The sequence below is a fragment of the Astatotilapia calliptera genome, chromosome 13, assembly GCF_964374335.1.
Source record: "Astatotilapia calliptera chromosome 13, fAstCal68.1, whole genome shotgun sequence".
Taxonomy (NCBI): domain Eukaryota; kingdom Metazoa; phylum Chordata; class Actinopteri; order Cichliformes; family Cichlidae; genus Astatotilapia; species Astatotilapia calliptera.
In genome coordinates this window covers 16512985-16532373 of record NC_137434.1, presented here as the reverse complement: position 1 = coordinate 16532373, position 19389 = coordinate 16512985, and the positions used below count along the sequence as shown (strand labels likewise).

Genomic DNA, 19389 nt, shown 5'->3' with positions numbered 1-19389 from the left:
TGAAGTACGATTATTTCTACTCGGATATCAAAGAAGAAAAGGGAATGAAAAGGACGTAAAGAGTGGCTGAAAAAAGGACTTGGTACAGAAGGGAGGGAGAAGACACAATGTGAAAGTCAAAAGGTCAAAGTTGAAATGTTTACCTGGGACTCTTCCGGCTGCATGGGTAAAGAGTGTAAGTATCATGTATTACAAAAGACGTACAAACAGATTGAAAGAAAAGGCAGAAATTAAAAACGATGTCAGATATTACATTTACACAATTTCATCATGCAATCAACATCAGCTCTGTTCCACAATCATACATGGAGAAGAAACGTCAAGATGTTTACATCCATCTTTCCTTTTATTTTGAGAGCGAATCTAGAAGAAAAATAAATGGCCGTGGTTCTGTGAGGCAGCAGACAAGCAGGACTATTTGGCATCACCATGGTGACTGGACCTGACAGCCCTCAGGGACTGTAGCAAGTCTGAATCATCAGGTTGGGCTTAACAGGCACAGCCTGCTCTTCCATCTGTACACAGTTTTGAAAGTGCCAAATATGCCAGGGAGGGATGAGTAGCAGCAGAGGTAGTGCCAGCTGATGCTACAACAAGTCACCATTACAGGAGCATTCTCCATTTTTATCCCTGATGATGGGAGCCCAAAGTGGATGCCCACTTTTTATGGCTGTAAGAAGCAGCTCAGGGAGCCCAGTGTTATTTTCCTCTTATTCTGAGATTTGAATGAAAAACCATAAAGCCCTGCTTGTTGGACATTTTTACTATAGCCAGCAGCAGGTACCAGTTTGGCACACGCATAAAACTGGAAAAAGCTAGAGGCAAAATCTGAAATATTGCGATGGAAGAAAGCAGTCACCCTTTTCAATAAATATAAAAATGTAAACATAAATGCTGTGCTCAGAAAACTGCACACCTTGAAGGAATTGTATTTCAGATCAATACCACTCATGTTTGTAAGCTACATAAAGCATGAGTGGCCAGTTAGCTTTCCTCAAAAGTAACAAAATCACACTATAAGCACCACAAACTCACTTATTTGTCATTTTGATGTGTTCAGATCAACGGTCCCTTTTTAGCCTTAGATAATAAGTTATCTAAGTCCATAGACTGTATATAAAAGAAGGCTGTAGCTACCAGGTCTGAAGCGGAAGCCCTTTGAATATGTAAATAACCTGCAATAAAGACTGAATTCAGCAAATATAGACAGACAGATGTGCTTCATAATGATAAATAAGCAGGCCTCCAAATCCTCCTACACACAGCCTAAAGGTTTTTATCTATTTCAAATATTATGATGTCATCATGTTGTCAGGCACCTCCTAGCAACAGGCTAAAGTCACTTGTTTATGTACCTATGACACCTCAAGAAAATATCTTGTCCTTTTCATTTTACATCAATTGAAAAATTATACTCCTAAAAGTCGACTTATATATGGCAAATTACAACGTCATCATGTTGCCAAGCAACCACCCACCAATGGGATAAAATCAGCCATTTAAAGTGTCACGTTATTCTAATTTTACCAACAACAATATGGACAGGCCAAACAATAGTGTAGCGTGGGTCTATACTAGTATTTAAAGAAAAATTTGTATGAGCTATGAAAAATAAGGGCAACGCACAAGTACCGTCTTTCTAGTGGCCGACAGTGGTCGACTCCTGTGCTTGCAAAAAGAAGTTCATAAGAAAAATCACCCTATGGTAAATCATTTCCATATCCTTGTCACTTCAGTGACGTAAAGCATTGCGTGTGATGTGTAGTCAGCTGTTGCATCCAATTTTTTGCCACAAACACGCATGTGCCAAACTCATACTAGCTGCTGCTGTCACACAGCTGTCATACCACTCACATCACACATATATGCTAAAAAAATTCCAGACTTTGCACACTATTCCTGTCTGGTTATTTTGCTGAGTACAGTTTTTCTTTTACAGTCAGATTAACCACAAACTAACCTTCGACACACAAAAACAGCATCACTTAAAAAAAAATTGCCTCACTTAAACTAAAACAATCTCTAAAAGTGTCAAAGAATGAGGTGAATATTTTTGAGTGCTAGTCACAACTTTGAGACAATTGTGGATGAATAGATAACATCCAAAACAAACATGTACCACAGACGATGTTGTATTAATGTTTTAGTGTTTGTTTGTGTGCGTGAGAGTCAGTGCTGACCTGATTTGATTTCCTCTGCTGTTCTGTCGATGAGAACGTAGAGGGACCACACCACACAGGTGATGGCGATGATGTGGAAGGTGACTGAACACATGATCTTTCTTCTCTCGCTCGCCGTCATCTGTAGTTTCTCCCACTGCCAAAGATGGAAGACTTTTGAGCATATTCACACACATTTAAAAAAAAATAAAAATAAAAAAAGAAACATGCTTTCAAACTAAGCAGAGCCTCTATGGCTGAAAACTAAAGCCAAAGATCAAATTCCTCTAATGGCCAGTCGAAACTGGCTCCAAAGTGAGCCAATCCCCTAAAACTCCTACACTGAAATGCCAATTTTCAGTCATAAAAACATGTTTCCATTCTGCTACAAAAACTGTTTTCATCTCTACAGACAGTCTGTCTGAAATGTTCATGTTCCAGCTTTGGTTAGTGAAATTCTATTTCCTTTGATTAGTCTGTTAGTTAGCACCAATTAGCAGATATATACGTCTCTGTATTGCACCTCCACAACTGATGAATGCAGCCTGCTAAAAAGGCTTGCTAGCATAAGATGACAGCACTCTACCCTTTGATCTAAATATGGCTACTTATGCAAGGCCATTCAAAACAAAACAAAACAAAACAAATAAACAACCACAAAAAACAGGACGGCAGCCTTGATGGCAAAGTTAAGGGAGGTGAAGGTGGCATCATCCATCTTTTATATACAGTTTTTGTTTGAAACACTAAAATCAGGGTGGTAGCCTCCTTGTGGTTAGAAACAAGTGGTTGCCCAGAGGTTTATCAAGTAACACCTTTTGTTGACAAGGCAACTCGTCTCCCAACAATCACGATCTGACTCAGGCTGACTGCAATCACAGGCTGGTGAAGGTTTGCAAATCACTGCTGTATTATTTATAATCTGAGTCGGTCTGCATGGATGAGCGCAACTCGCCTGAATCTGATCACTTAGCAGCGGACTCGACTGGTTGCATTCTGGCTATACTCCTGTATAACATCGAGACGCTGTTTGTGGAGGAATTTCTGTTTCAGATCTAAGCAATTTCGTGTTTGAATTTCTGTGTATGTAGACAGCAGCAGATTTGGTTAATTGCCGTATTAATACATATAGATTGCATGCAATAGGCAGCTTGATCCCATGCTTATTGGAGTTTTATCACTTCGAAGATGGCAACTGATTGCAACTGGTTGCCGACCTGGTCCCCGTCTTCAGAGCAGCCATTTCGACAGCCACAAGTTCATTGCACACAATCGCAATAAATTTTGGTTGTGCTGCAGTCTTCACCTACTGTTTTTCCCAGATGTGAAAGTACCATAAAGGCCTTTTTTATTCAGCTCCTGTCAGCAAAATCCAGTGTTACACAATGCTTCCTGGCAGGGTTAATGAGATAGAGAAGAGCATGGCATGCAGCATCCAGGTGATATACCCTGCTACCTGCCAGGAAGCTCAGATAACTGTGGAGCACCTGGTCAATCATTGGCTGCACTAAAATAAATGCCAGAAATCTGCCCAGCACTAAAAAGAAATCACATGATATCTGTACTGTCAGATAGCTTTGTGTAGCTTTCCCAAACATCCAAATCCATAATAATGAATTCAGTGATGAATAATTGCAGGGTCACTTTAATAAGACGCGGGTGTTGCCGAACAACATGACATCAAGCACTCTTTAATAAAAACTTTCATACTGACAACAACATCCGCCTCTCATCTCAAATTTCCTTGTGCACTCACACATGAACAACTTCAATATTCACCCATGGGATTCGGAAGCTATTAACAGCAGAGCATTTGTTTAAGGCCTTTTGTGCAGCTAATGAAGGGTGGAGGAATTTTAATTAGAGTGTCCTGCTATCTTCAGGCCACAGTGATTGATAAGAGCCTTTCAGGAACGTGGACTGCCTCTAAACCACTGAAAGGGATCACAACCACCCGGACAAGTGGTTTGCTTATGAAAATGGCTTATTGTGCTCTTGTGTCTGCACGACAAGACTGGAGATAGTTTTTTGGTATTTTTCGCTTCACAACAAAGGAGTGATGTGAGCTAAGTTAGGACGCAGAGACAAGACTGTGACTTTAATAACTGAGGCTGAACTGCTTAACAGCCAAATATGCACACACCTAACCAGCTTACCTTGCGCAGTGGTTTGAGTTTAGTCTCCATGATGAACTCGTATTTACACAGCTCACAGCAACGAGTGTCAGAGCTCTTGATCCACTGCTGTAGACAGGACTGGTGGACAAAGCGCAAGCTCCCTGTGCAGTGGCATGGTGTGATCAGAGGGCTCTCGTCATCCCCTTCGCAGTGACAAATCCTGCGGGAGGCAGAGAATACAGTCAACACTAAGCTACAGGCTAGACAGCTAGTAACAGGAGCAAGATGGGAGAGAGGGGAAAGATCAAAACGGGAAAAGTTGGCAGGCGAAGGCGACACACTGAGAAAACTTGGGAGTTGTGTAATATAAGACTGCACGTCAGCAAAGCTGGAGTAGCATCGCCAAGAGCACAATATGCAACTGATTTTTCCACACCTACAACAGCTTTAGGTAAACAGGTGAGAATATGATTTCACAAACAGAGAAAACAAAATTAACACCCTTGTCACAGCAGAGAATTCATGTCCCACATGAGTAAACCCAGTAAAGACAAACTAAATAGATTCATTTGCAAGTCCAAACAACATTTTGAGAAACTCATCTCCTGCGTTTTTTGTGTTTCCGTGCAAAACTGAACACTTTTAATGTCATTTCGCTCTGTAGCTGTACAGCACTGAGTTTCATTGTCAGACAAGAGGTAATAAATGTTATAAATATGTGAGTTTTTTAATTACTGTAATACAGTCCATGACAAATACGTCTGTTTGTGTATCGCTGCAATGCTGCAATGCACTGCTACGAACGCTGATGAAGGCTGACGTGCCTTGGAGTTGTTGCACTTTTAACACCTAACAAATGTTGGCCAAAAAATAACCACATGAACACGATATTCGTTAAAAATACTACAGGAAGCAGCTATATTCTCTTTAACAGGTGTTTGTGATGCTGTGTCCAGTCCCCGTAGATGCCTGGAAAGCCTCGAGTACAGACACCGACAGCTGGAACATTCGATTAGGCGTCTGTTGCCTCTAATGACTGCTGGACAGTCTGTTGTCAGTGAGAGGAACCAATCACTTTTCCAATAGACTGACTTGAAGGAGTCCACCACTCCAACATCACACACATCAGATGCTGTCTGATAGGATGGAGGATGTATGGAGGAGTATGTTTGTCCGAATCTTTCCACTCAGTGAAAGGCAGATTGATGGGCAGTCTGAGCAAATCCAGACTATGTGGACACTTTCACCTGCACGATAGTCAGGATCTGTCAGTTTTAGTGGTGAGAGGAGGTTACATCACACGCCATGCCTTACTAGAGAAAGTAGAAAATTATTATGATCTTAGACTTCAATGTCAGGACATCGACTTTGTTGTGGTTTTTCAGATTACAGTCCTCAGTGAATAACTAATAAGCACCAAAATCAGGCTGCTTGTTAGACCACAACATGACATTGATTAAAAGCCGGACTGATGTCTTTCTCTAGACTACCAGGGTGCCTGATAAAGGGGTTAAAGGTGTTGTAGCTTAAAAAGCAAATAATACCTTAAATGGGTACAGAATACACAAAGCAGGGCACATGTTCTATTAATCTATTTTTCAAATACATTTTGTTCCCTACAGATTTCACAGGCAGTAAGATCAATAATCCAGGAACGTCTTCTGTGATGCTTTCTTCTCCTGAGTGGGTAGCGAGGAGCAATGGCATGTCTTTATGGGCTGGAAGATGCAAGCAAACAAAGCGTGGCGAAGACGAGGTGGAGGAGGCGGAGAGAGCCGGGTGTTCAGATGGGATTGTCTTTATCCTGGTTCATGGAAGGATAACAACATGAAGGAACACATGCACGCCCACGTATGCGTTCACACATGTTAGAAAAGGGAGCACACGAGATGACGTCTATTTCAAGACTTTGCTGAACTGGCCAGTGTTACAAGATTAAAAGACAAAGTGAACAAAGGTGGATAAAAATAGGTCATATCCAAAGGTTCTTAAGCAGAGGAGGTGGAAGAAGTGGAATAAGGCCTGGGGGATTAAAGGAAAGGCGAGACACAATCGACATCACTAGAATAAGTTTTTTGTTGTTGTTGTTTTTGATTATGGATAGACTGCTTTGTTTGTGTTCATTTGCATGCATAACGAGATGATGAACTGCAGATTCTCATCCCACACATACTGTATTTCTATTTCAATTTAAAAAAAGAAAAGCCAGAGGAAGTAGATCATTTGGTGCTTATATCAACGATTTCTGCCTGCTGAAATAAACAGATCTGACAAATTATTCTTCTTATGTGGGAGGAGATAACCACAGAAAAATCCCAACACCTCCGCATGGAGTTGCGGTGGAAATGCAGCGATCGGTAAACAACACGAGCGGATGAGGGCGGAGGAATCTTTCACTGAGACATTCAGGGAACTTTCACCTGATTCCACAACAGGCTGAACCGCCTCGGCGGGACGCAAGAAATCTCACAAATAAAGCACGCAACATTCACCTTCGTCATTTAACACGAGGCGCATCCATATATTCCAACAGATTAACATAATAACCCAGGCGTGGAAATTCACAGGTAAATTAACTTTTTGTCAGCAGCGGCACATTCCGTGCACTCTTAGGACGTTAAAATTAAATTTGCATCACTTGCGTCCACAACACACCCTGTTTGACGGTAGTTTTAAGATGGCAGAGGCGCCGTACGAGTATGACAACATTAAAATGTGAGAAGCAAACAGAGTCAGGAAATCACAAGCCCCAGAAGCTGAGAAGGAAACAAGCTCAAATGCCTGCCGAAGCGTTCGCTTTCTTCCTGTTCCTCTTTTTTTTTTTTTGCTTCCTTATAATTTTCTCTGGTGGCATGAAGCCAGTCTTTTGCACTCCACACTCCCTCGATGTGTTGCTTAAACACTGCCCTCCCTCCATTTATTCCTCATTCTGCCCTCATCCAAAAAAGTATGTGTATGAGAAGACGCCACTAATCTGTCTTCTCTTGCTTTTCTGCTGAATAGATTTTCCTGTGGAAGATATGTGCAGCATCTGAAGTATTTGCCTCTCAGACTCTTTTCAGTCTGCGCAGTTTAAGCGCTGCCAGAGACATGCTGATCAATTCAGTGGCTTTAGTAGCTAAGCAATCTCTCTCTGTCTCCTTTTATTTTTCTTTCTCCTTTCTTGTCTCTGATCATTTAAGCGGGTACTCGTTTGTCTTTGCATGAGCACGCTTGCCTTCAAAGAGAATATTAAATTTGCTGAGGAGACATTTAACTGTTGGAGGAAGGTTAAGGAATTAGACAGACCCTAGCTGTTTTATGCTGTCAGATTTAAAAGCTTAAAAGCTACCCTGTAATGCTGTTTTTTTGAACATTAGAGCCACTGCGGCTCAATGTTATTTGAATTTCCTGCAAATTAAAAGCTGAGTCATTAAATCCTACATTTAGTTGATTATGGAATAACTAAAACTTTTGATAATTTTTTTTTTAAATCGATGCCAACTATTTGAAAATCATTGCATGTTCTTGCCTAATCCACAAATATGCATTCAGTAATGCATATGTATCAAAGTAAAGAAACAAAAACTGGAGAAAATATAAACTTGAGTACAATCGCTGTGATTTAGTTAGGAGGTTGTTCATGGTTAAGGAAAAAAAAAAAGGGGGGGGGGGGGGTTCAGGCCCATCTGAAAAGGTCACTGTGCTCCCTCGGCTGAATTCTGCCGACACACTTTCAAAGCTGTAAGTGAAATTAAATCCTACAATTTGGTAATGAAAAGGTTGTACACCCACATCACAGATATCGCAGTAACAACCAAGCGCTGGGAGCTTAGTGCACCTGCAGCAAATGCCGCAGCGACCGAGAAGGACTGAATTTGGAGTACACACCCCTCATTTAAAGCCTGATCAAAAACTGCACACAAACAGAAATGTGTTGACAAGATTTTGTGCTCACACTCTGTGACTCCCTACTGTTCTGATGTGTGTGTCTTTATGTCTCTTATTTTGTAAACTATGCTACCAAAAACAGATATTTTTGCACTTCTGTATCTGAATGAGAATCAGATTTATTGACCAAGTACTCGTACACATACAAGGAATTGGGCTCCAGCTGTTTCTTTGCTCTCAGTGCACGCAACAACAGACAACACTGAAAACAACATAGCATAGAAAATAACAACACATGAAGCTTATTTATGGTGCAGAGTGTGAGTATACTGGAAAAAAGTTTGGATTAAATAAGGGACGGATAACTAGTTACTACATGTATGACCTCTTTACCTGCAATACATTTAAAACTCATCTCAAACGATGGCTAAAAGGGGATCAGATTAGTGATCGTTAATTTTACAAATAACATCAATCATCTTTAATGTTGTAAGTTTTTATATTTACTTGTTCTGTTTTTTTGCTATGAGATGTTATGCTGTAATTTGATGTATTTGTTGTCTGGACTACATTGTTTGACATTGTCTGACGGTCTGCTTAATTCCTTGTTTACTGTTTTTTGTCTGACCTGCCAGCGACTACAGATGAAAAGCAGCCTTTTGGATAAATCTGGCATATTTACACTGATATGCTCATTAATATGCACGGCCCCTTTCAAATAAACAAATTCAAATGAAAAAAATATGCATATGATTGCACACGGGTTCACAATGTGGTTCAAAGTAGTTTGTTAATGCTTTTATGAATTTGTGTACCTGTAAAGGTGAACCATGCGGTTACGACTATACAGGATAGCCTCCTGTTGTGCTTGCATGCTTAAGCAAGTTATTATTAATTTGAAAAACCACACATCTTTCTTTGATTAGAATTTTGTGAACACATGTGACAACATCTGGCCAGAACCTTTCGAAGTGGAGTTTGCGTGTTGTCCGCGTGTCTGTGTGGATTTTCTCTGGGAACTTCCGACTTCCTCCCACAGTCCAAAGACACGTGCTTACCTGGTTAAAGTGTAATTCTAAATTGCCCATAGATATGTCTTTCTCTTGTACTAGCGCTGAGACAGATGCAACCTGTCCATCCAACTCTTGCCCTACAGGACAGGCTCCAGACCACAAGATGTATTTATTTATTTATTTATTTATATCTGGAATAAAAATAGTTTTCAAGTGAGAAAGGTGAATTTTCAAGTCAAATGCTTGTCAAGCTTGGTTCCCTGAGCCAGCAAACATACAAATGCAATCAATAGGAATGTTTGAATTCTTTGAAGGAATAAGCTTTTTATGACAAAGCAAATCCGGCCATTTTGTAATGCGTCTAGATGAGAAACACTTATCTGCTTGGTGACATTTCTAATGAGGAAGTGAAGCAACTCCCTTCACACAGCTGACTTTCAGCCACTACTCTCTGAACTGCTGACAATAAAGGAGTTTGATAATAATTAACCAACTAGTCACCTGTGAAACAAACAACCTCCCACACATACTTTTCATAGGTGAGGTCAGCATTAGAGCTGAGCTCACGTTTTAAGCCACCTGACAGAGAACTGGAATAACGTGTTTGTGTGTGCGCGTGTGTGCGTGTGTGTGTGTGCAGTCAGACTATCCAGGCTATTTGAAGCCAATAATCTGCCTTTTGATCTCTGGCCTTCACTTTGCCACTTCTAAGCTGGTGTTTCTCCATCGGCCCACAGCTGACATGTAAATCTGGAAAGCAGTAGATGCACACACCAGAGCCAAAGTGACAACAAACAGAGTCATATATAATTCAAAATCCTTTAGATCTCATTAATCCAGTGAAGTGCTGCCACGCTTCGTATCGACAGCAGGAGTTAAGGCTCAAAATTCCCGTTCTTGGCAACCAGCAAGATCTACTCATCTGCAGAGACCTCGCAGCCATGACCTGGTCTGTAAGAAAGTTACTCACAATGTGTCTTTATAATAAGAACTGGCTCTGGCAGTAAGACGGCATCCAATTGGTCATGTGACAAAGACTGATGGTGGACCCAGACACGGGCTATTTATTGTTCTCTGTTCCACTAGTTCTCAGACATATACTCTGTTCCTCTGTGCTATTAAATTTTCTATGCTAACCTCTGCCCTTCTATCAATTCCATAATAGTCCTATTGCCCTCTATTCCTACTGCAAAGCCTCAGGCTTATGAGCCAAAATCAATCAGATTTTTTTTTTTTTGCAGCCTATATACGACACTTTACTGCCTCATCGATCTAACAAATGAAAAAATATTTTAAAAACACAGCTTGGCAGCACAATGAAAAACACAGCAGAACATTGAGATAACAGTGAAGTGAAATTAGATGGTATGAAATTACTTTACGGCACATTTGTGTCACACACAAAAGGGTTGAATTGGAACAGCTGAGGAGGAGGTGGACAGTGTTGTGGTGTGTGGAAATTAAAGCATCTACGTGTCAGGTTCTTCTGAGTAACTGCTCGACTCTGAGCAGGGATTTAGACTACAAATACCACAACGAGATATTTTCTGGGTATACAGGCTATGGGATGAGAAGCTCTCCACTACTCCACAGGGCTCTGGGATTCACTGCCACGTCACGGTACAGGGGTGGTCTGGGCTTTACGTCACAGGAAGGGTGGGTGTGGATTACGCCGTCCAGACAGTCACCCACCTGCAGCAGTCCCCGGATAGAGAATAAGGTGACAGTGGCCCCGTTTTCTCTGACAAAGGGGATGGACAGCAGTCCAGATCGCTGTCTCCTTCCATATAGCACACTGGAGCTAGAAGTCCAACTGATGCAGCCACTCTCACCAATTTTGGAGATGCTGGTTGACCCGTTTCTTTTGAAGTAGGACTAGGCTGGTCTTCCTCAAACACATCGTCATCTCCCACTAAATCCTCAGAGGGCAAGCCTGACTCGCTACCTTCCAGCAGGGCACTGGAGGACTTGATGTGGAGGTGGGAGGCGTAGCTGCCCAGGTCTGAGCATTGCAGGCTGGCTGATGTAGAGGATCGAGAGAAGGGAAGGAGGAGACGAAGAAAATTGGAGCTTGGGGAGTTATGGGGGTGGTGGTGGGTGTTGGAATGAGGAGCGGTGAGGACACCGTGATCAGTTGGGAGACAACTGGCGGGCGCTATGCCCAACATGTACTTGTAGTTGTTGGTGAAGGAGGGAACGAGGTGGGGCTGGGCGCGCGTTGAGAAGCCAGGATTTGGGATCTGTTGTGTGGGCGTTGCAGCCAGCTTGCAGTTGAGTTTGTGAGCCCTTCGATCCAAGTCAGGAGGCTGAGCGGGCTCGAGCTTCAGCTCCAACTCTCCCTCAGAGCACGTGCGATCTATAAACTGCAGACCTCGGCAAAGACTGTCCACACGCTGGCCGACGTCATTCAGAGACACCGAAAACCTGAGCGAGTTGTTGGAACGGATGCTGACGGAGGACGGACGCAGCAGAGAGAGCCAGTCTCGCTGTTTGGCGTGTTTGGAAGCAGGTAGGACGTCTGTGCAGAGGGTGGTCACTGAAACATCTCCTGAACCCTGACAAGTTTTACCCTTAGAACTCAAAAGAACCACCGCTGTCTGCTTCTGAGTGTCCTGATCCTGACTGATGATGTGATTGTGCGTGTTTGTGTGTGAAAAAGGAGCACGCAACAGACAACAGCGGTAGAGGACAACAGGAAAAGGTAGGGGGAAAGACAAAAAAGAGAAATGGAAGAGACATCATGCATTTAAAAATAAAGGAGTTTGAAAAATAGGATATATAAACACCGGATGATTAATGTTACCGTTAACTCCATTTAGCAGCAGCTTGCAACTAAGGCTGCTCCCAGCAGTGACATTGTGCCACTCAGGGGTAAAAGTTAAGCCAACATCACCCACTGATAAGCAACTTCATCACTGATAGACTGATAAATAAAGTTCATTTACTGCACGCAGGTGTTCATATCAACCTGGACAAATATAATTTCTTGGCATGAATTCAGACTGAAAGGTACCTGCAGATGTCCTGGCTAGACGGGGAAACTGACGTCCTCGAGAAACTGCACGGAGCGTTGACTGAAGTCGGGCTTCCAGCCTGAGAAACAAAGCACACGCAGAACAAAAGGCAGTTTAGGACAGAGAGTACAGGCACGTGAACATGAAACCCTACAGTTAAATAAATACTGCATCAATCAACAGGCGATTGTATTTTCCGTGGTGGCGGCCGTGGCTCCGCGTGGTGAGGAATTATCAGCGCCAGCGCCCATCAGCACATTTGTGTGATCTTTACACAAAGAGAGAAAGCATGTTGTGTACTGATGCACAAGATGATAGAGAGGGGAAAAACAATGCTGCCAGTTAATCTGTCTAGTCTAAGGTGAAATCTGCAAAAAAAGAAAAATAATATCAACAGGCGGCTGCGAAGAGAGAAGTGCTGATGAGACCGATCGAGAGTTAAGAAGAACGAGGCGGCGAGCGAGGCACGGCTGGGGGACGTGAGGCTGCAGATTAATGCTCAGCTTCTACAGAGAATAATTTTTAAACACGTGCACTGCAGGTGCAAGGCTGTTAGAATGAAAACACCTTCAGCATCATCAAGGCTTTCACCAATATTTATTTTACAAACATATGAAGATTACTTTTTCCTCAGATTTTTTTTTTATGACAACTTGGGTTTTACTTGCAAAATATTCTCTTATGTCTCACAGGATAATAAATCTAATTGATCAGATGATCATCCTGGTAGATCATTCAACTATTTTAGTGCACTTAACCAATTCAGGTGTATGAGACGAGTTGAAGCCTTTCCCAGGAGTCATAGGACACACCAAGGACAGGTCGCCGGCTTGGCTAATTCACAAATCATTCATAATTCACACCCAGGGTCAATTTAGAATCACAAATTATTTACTACATCATATTTTATTATTATGTAGCGTCACTTGGGTGTTCCAAAAACGTTCACTTAGATGAGTTCACACAGACACAAACTGTGTGGCTCCTTTTAAATAAGTAGAACTGCTCTCAATCATTTCGTTGTATCAGACCACACTGAAGCCTTTGAAACCCTCTTTTTCACCTCTGTTGTTTTTAAGCTTCACATTCAACATAAATGTGATATTTTCATCCTACTTTCAACCAGAACAGGATTGAGTATATTCCCTCAAATACAGATAATATTCCCTAAAGTCTCCCATATTGACAGGTTCAGACCGGATACATAACAAATGAGATCAGACAGTGTTTGGGTTGCTAACATAAAGACATGGGGGGGAGGGCCTGGTAATTTCAGCAAGAAACTAATTACCTATTGATTTAATTTCTAACTAAAGGAAAGTTTATAGCTCACGGCCGGACACCAATCAATAGAAAATTCAATTTCCAGCCATGGCCTTTCATCCTGTTTATCTGTCTGTGCATGAGCAGCACCGCTTCTTTTTCCCCACTTGCACACAAAAGCACTTAAACACGCTGTCCTCCTGTTTCACGTCACTGTTCTTCCACTGCTTACTCAGGGATGTAATTTACTTAAATCTTTTATTTCCTCTGTTTCTTGTTTAATTTGACTCTTATTTTAAACAGCTCATGTTCAAGGTCACCGTTTGGTGCTCTGGCAGCAGTCTGGCCAATAAATGTAAAATGAAAAGACAGAAGTGGATGAGAGACAACAATTAAAGCGTTATTATTTAGCAGACAGTACCACAATAAACTACAAAAACCGAAAGCTACTCAAATGAAACTCAAGAAACGCCGAGTTTACCTGAAGCATCGTGGGAAATACGAATATGGGCTGACCAATGAAGCAGATAGGGATCTTTATTAGTTACGTTCTGTGCAACTCGGCAAATAGATAACTCACTGCGTCTTTGAGCGTTCAGACAATAACGTAGTTGAGGTAATAATGATTAACTTCCCGTTAAAACCCTGCATGACTCCATAGTCCTATTAAACAGCTGCTCTTTCTTAACAGCTCTCTCTTGTGAGGACCTGCTTTGATGAGTAAATAACTGCCTCCGTTTAACATATAACAAAAAACGCTGGAGGCAATGATACTTCAATAACTGCTGAAAACTGGTTTTCGGCACCACCGACAGTTGTCGCACTTTGAAACCTCTAAACTGTGAAAGGAAGCAGATTCGCGCTTAAACGTATCCATTCAGTTATGGTTCTCTGACTCTGATGTGCTAATTAGATATAATCCAGCCTCACTTCACATTCACCCTAATGAACACCTGTTTATTTTATTGTGAGTGCTGAAAAAAACTCATATTATTATAATAACCACTAATTTAACCTCTCTCCTCAAGCACCACCGCCCTCCACGCACTCTCACGCCACGCATAAATTATTCACTTTTGTATTTGTTGCACTCTCTCTTATCCCTGAAACACCTTATTACTCGCATGTCATTACCTCTGCCTCCTTCCTTCTTCGATAGCCTTAACCTGCACAGACGTAGCCATTGGGGCCTTTTCAAGTAGAACCTTTAAAATCTAACAGGAGCAATGAATCACTGGCTCCCATTGAGAAACTCCTAACGAAGCTGGCAAGAATCAAAAGTTCACTGTTGACCTTTAAAACTGTACAAACCTAACCCGAGGTGTCAAAGTTTGTAACCAAAAAAATACGGGTAGTCTAATCTGAAGCTTAACAATTATTAACATATCAATTTGATCATGAGTGAGGTTTTTTTTTATTGTGACGCACAATATGCAGTTCAGACCAGTTAAACTTGAAATGTTTTGTCAAACTTTGATTTCCCAGGACAAAAATGAACTTTACCGAAAGTGTTTGACATTTTGGAAAATAAGTTTATTATCTTTTTTGCCCGTGGTTCAGATGAGAAGATCGATACAATTATAAAAGGTCTGCGCGTTATACGTGAAGCTGCAGCCAGCAGGTGATTAACTCGGCCTCGGCTTTTGTTTATAACCTTCGTGGAGGTTAATCATAAAACTGATGAATATTACAGCTGAGATACGTTCTCATGCAGCCCTGCGCAAACATTTGATAAAATCCATTTTTAATCAAGAGCTTCTTTAATCCATCTACAACGACCGCAGTTTATACTTCTATAGTTTTCTCTGGCTCACTCACTCGCTTCTTCGTGGCTGTTGCAAGGTCATGCTGCTAATATAAAGTGGGGCCTCCAGCTGTGCAATTTATATCCCAGCAATATACAATGCACTTATGTGTCATTACATGCAGTGCGCTGATACCCACAAAGCTGAATACGCTGATGGGTTTGTGCTGTGCCGCAAATGCTTGCGTATCCAACCACCACCATCAGATATAAGAAACCTCAAACACGAGATGAGTAGCCTAGTTACATTAATCATACACACGCATACTAAATAATCACCAAAGTATGACGCCAAAGCAATCCTCCCTAAAATCTAATGCTGTCAGATTTGGTGTTATTTTTATTTTTTTGAGAAGCTACAAACTCATTAGAGCTTTAATAAGGGTGATTTGGTAGCAGCAGGTTATGCAGGAGGCAGCAGGAAAGCTGATGGACTTGATTGGCCAATCATTTTTCTGGCACTCGAGACTATCTTAAATCTTGCCTATCCATCTGTTTCAATGGGCCCTCATGTGAGCTTGCAAAAAAATGGCTTCAAAGTGGCAGCACCAAGCTCTGAAAACGAGAGAATACACTCCGTTTTAAATTGAATATCACCATCCCTGCCTTTGTTTACTATAAATGACTTGTGATGAAGGAGAAACTACCCACTCACTCACACCACAGTTATCATCTCGTGCCGTATTAATGCTGTACCAGTTGAAAGTAGATTTACTGCAGTGAGCAACAGAAGCATCCTCAGTGATCTAACCTGGGATGATGAGGAGTTTACTGTCAACATCAGACACCATCTCCCCGGCAACCCAGTCCCGGTTGATCAGACCCCAGTAGCAATTATCCAGGGATCTGCCTTCTTAATCCAAAGCCACCTTGTTTCTTTCTCTGAGGCTTCAGTAGCTCATCTAATTGACTTCCTCTAATCCTGTCCGACGATGCTCAGCAATGCAAAAGCTTTGCAGAGCAAATCCTACCTCCTTCAGCAGCTTTGCCTTTAGGATGGCTCACTTCTGGTACTCGGCACACGGCCTCTCTGCCAGTTCCAGCCTGCTCAATACCACATGCCAGTCACTGGCAGTGCTGAAGAGGCCAAATAAAACTTCAAACTGTAGATGAGGTTTCTCTCCAGCCCTTTGGTCTTTGGCTAATGGTGGCCCATGAGGGCTAGGGGTACACTATTAGTGGTCATGATGAACAATAGTGTCCATCTCCAAAGGCAAGGTGTCCAGGAAGGAGTTCTTTCCAAAGCAAAGGGGACTGGAAGGTGTCTCACTCCTGCTGCAGACATGGAGGTTTGCTGGACTGACTAGGACATCATACACAGCTTGAACCAAGAACCTCAACCAGTCGCACTCTTGTTTCCACGTTAGACCATCAGGCAGACCTCACATCGATGCTAGTTTAATTTATGACACTAAGAAGTCAAATACTTCTGTTTCAAGCCATAATTGTGACCTAAATGTCAAAATAATTATGCTAACTAATACTGATAAATTCTGCTAACGCAGCTGTCTAATGACTTTTGAGACCAATTTTCCCTAAATAATGTTTTTGACTAATAAACCTGCACTTTGGGCTCCTTAGTGTGTACTTCTTTAGTGTGGCTGTGTGAAAGTACCTGCCAAAACGTTTTCACAACCGTGCCATGTCTAGATGACAACGTAAACATGTTTTTTAAACAAAACTGCTCAACATTTTTTTGTTCCAGCTTCTGAAGCACAAGGAACTCTAAGAGCGCCGGGTTTTCCATGCAGACTAAAGCTTCCTGACGTGGTTTGTGGCAGTGAAGCACATGTAACGTGACATCTACACAGTGTGTGGAAATATGTAGATCAACTAGTAATGCAGCTTCATGTTTGTGCATCGGCTTTCTGTCAGACGAAAACTTCTGTTGTTTTTTTCCTTCTCATCTGTGCGTTTTTTTTTTTAAAATCTTGATGGATGTTTTTTTAAGCATATCCCATCTCGCTGATAAATTCTCTTTGAGCATTCGACCTACGCATGCCTCCATCACTGCCGTTCGACATGCTGTTGGTTTTTTGGACTGTATGCAAGTGCATTTCCATAGCTTCTGTTTTGGTTGAGTTCCTATAATCCTTCTCTGTACGTAGCCTGAGAGCTAACAGATATAAATTATCATCATCAAACAGTCTTTGCATTAATTTATATTTATTTTTCAGGCCAAAAACACCCAAACCAAAAACAAGCAAGATTCAGTTAACTAGAAAGAAAAAAAGCTGAAGACTAAACCATCATAGAAATTATGATAGCAGGAGATCTAAACAGCAGACAACATGAGCCACTTCTGTGACAGCCTCTCAGATAAAGTTCATTTCCATTGCTGTTTATATTATTTGTGCCCACCCTCCACAGGTGTCATTTTACAGCATTCAGTCATTTTTCAGGGACCAGGCCCTGCTTCAGCAGAAACGCTCAGAAATAAGTAATGTGCCAGATTGAACACAAAAACTATGTGCTCATTTTTATCAAAATAGTAGCTTGGCTCAGTGCCTTGTTTTGACTTTGTGGTCTGCCAAGCTGAACAGACCAACAGAGAGGCTCTTCTAGTGATCAGAGGTGCAGATTCAGGTTGGATGTTGCAGCTGCAGAGCCTAAAACTCAAAAACTGCAGCAGCTTGAATTCTAGAGCACCACCAGATGTTTGGCCGACTATAAGCGGCAGCCCACTGAGCTGTGAGTCGCTGCTTTGTGTCTTTATGAGGACTGTAATACTATAATTCCTTCCCAAACAGTGTAGGAGGCATCACACAGCACCCTGGCACTGTGCTAAAGAGAGAAAGGGCTACAGCTAAGCCTCCTGACCTCACTGAGTGGAAAAATCAACTCACGCCAAATCAGGAGGCAATCCTCAGCCTACATCAGAAAAGCCCGTGTTTTTTCAGACAAGTTTATCACCGATAATGGTTAAATTTAACAAAGAAATGTTGATTATCTCCCCTCAACACTGCCTTTCTTTCACGATTCTCAGGCTCGGCTTGATGGAAGAAAGGACTCAATGAACAAACAAGCACCGGGGACAAGTGAGATGATGAGTTTATGGTCGTGGATACGCGTATACCTTCATATCCACGACCACACAGCTCAGCGCCCCTCAATGACAAGTTCACTGATGGAGGCAATATCACCTTTATGAAACAAATGAGCCCCCGGCCATATTTGGCTGCTTGTTTTCCTGTCATCGTATAAATCTCTCTCTCCCGGTGTGTGTATTCCTTGTGACAGGTATTCCAGGGGGAGCAACAGGATAGCTAGAAATAAGATTTATTTCTGAGTCATCTTCAGAAAAGCTGTTCGATTAAAGAAAACAGCAATAAATAAATAAATAAATAAATAAATAAATAAATACTGGGAAAGCCAAAAAGGCCAAACGCATCCCTGCCAGGTTATCCGTGTAAAACGAGAGCAGGTGCTTTAAAAAAATGAACGAATGCTTTAGATGTTGTAGCATTCGGATTATTCTGGCTGTATGACTGTGTCGAGCTGGGGATGTTATGAAATATTCCTCTCAGGCCGATGCTGCGGTTATTTATACAGAGAGAAATCTTTTAAGTAGGTCAACAATCGAATACGAGCGCATTCATTTTTGATTTGGTCTGACTGGAGCTGATGCGATTCGGCTTGAATCCATGCCACGCGAAGCCGTTCAACATTTGTTTTGGCGTCCTTATTCTGAATGTGGCCGGAGCTCATGTGCAAATGAATGAAAACAATCAAGTGTCAGTGAAGACCCCCCCAAAAAACCCCCAAAACAAAACAAAGACCCCTTCAGCAGTAAATAAGGTGACTCTTATCAGATGTACATTTCACCAAGATTCAGCTTTACAAACATAAATTAACTTGACCTACATTTGATATTTTTTCTGCAAAGAGGAACATTCGAGTCACTGCTGCAAATATGAACATCTTTCATCTCATGCTGTCATAACTGCAAAGCGTGGAAACTTGTAAATACACTGCATATATGCATAAAATCATCCTCTTCAAGCAGCTTCTAGGGAAAGTGGTCTCAGGGAGATGCCGTCTTAGTGAAAACACATTACCCACCTACAATAATCCACTGCTAAATCTTCTCACTCTGTCAAAAGATTATTGCACCATTTCTTTGTCTGCGATTCTCAAAACGGTCCACCG

At 41.8% G+C, this 19389-nt stretch overlaps 1 protein-coding gene across 5 annotated transcripts in view; it reads right to left on the bottom strand.

Moving 5' to 3' along the window:
• Positions 1–19389, bottom strand: part of marchf8 (membrane-associated ring finger (C3HC4) 8) — a 91761-nt gene that overhangs the window by 4940 nt on the left and 67432 nt on the right. For 4 of the 5 annotated variants that reach the window (XM_080288201.1, XM_026190772.2, XM_080288202.1 and 1 more), the window contains 5 exons: positions 12173–12252; positions 10852–11781; positions 4316–4496; positions 2181–2316; positions 144–158 (listed from right to left, as the gene is read on the bottom strand). In XM_080288201.1, coding sequence (XP_080144327.1) covers positions 144–158; positions 2181–2316; positions 4316–4496; positions 10852–11781; positions 12173–12252 — 1342 coding nt within the window. The remainder of the gene's footprint in view (positions 1–143; positions 159–2180; positions 2317–4315; positions 4497–10851; positions 11782–12172; positions 12253–19389) is intronic. The other variant, XM_080288203.1, reaches the window with a different exon arrangement.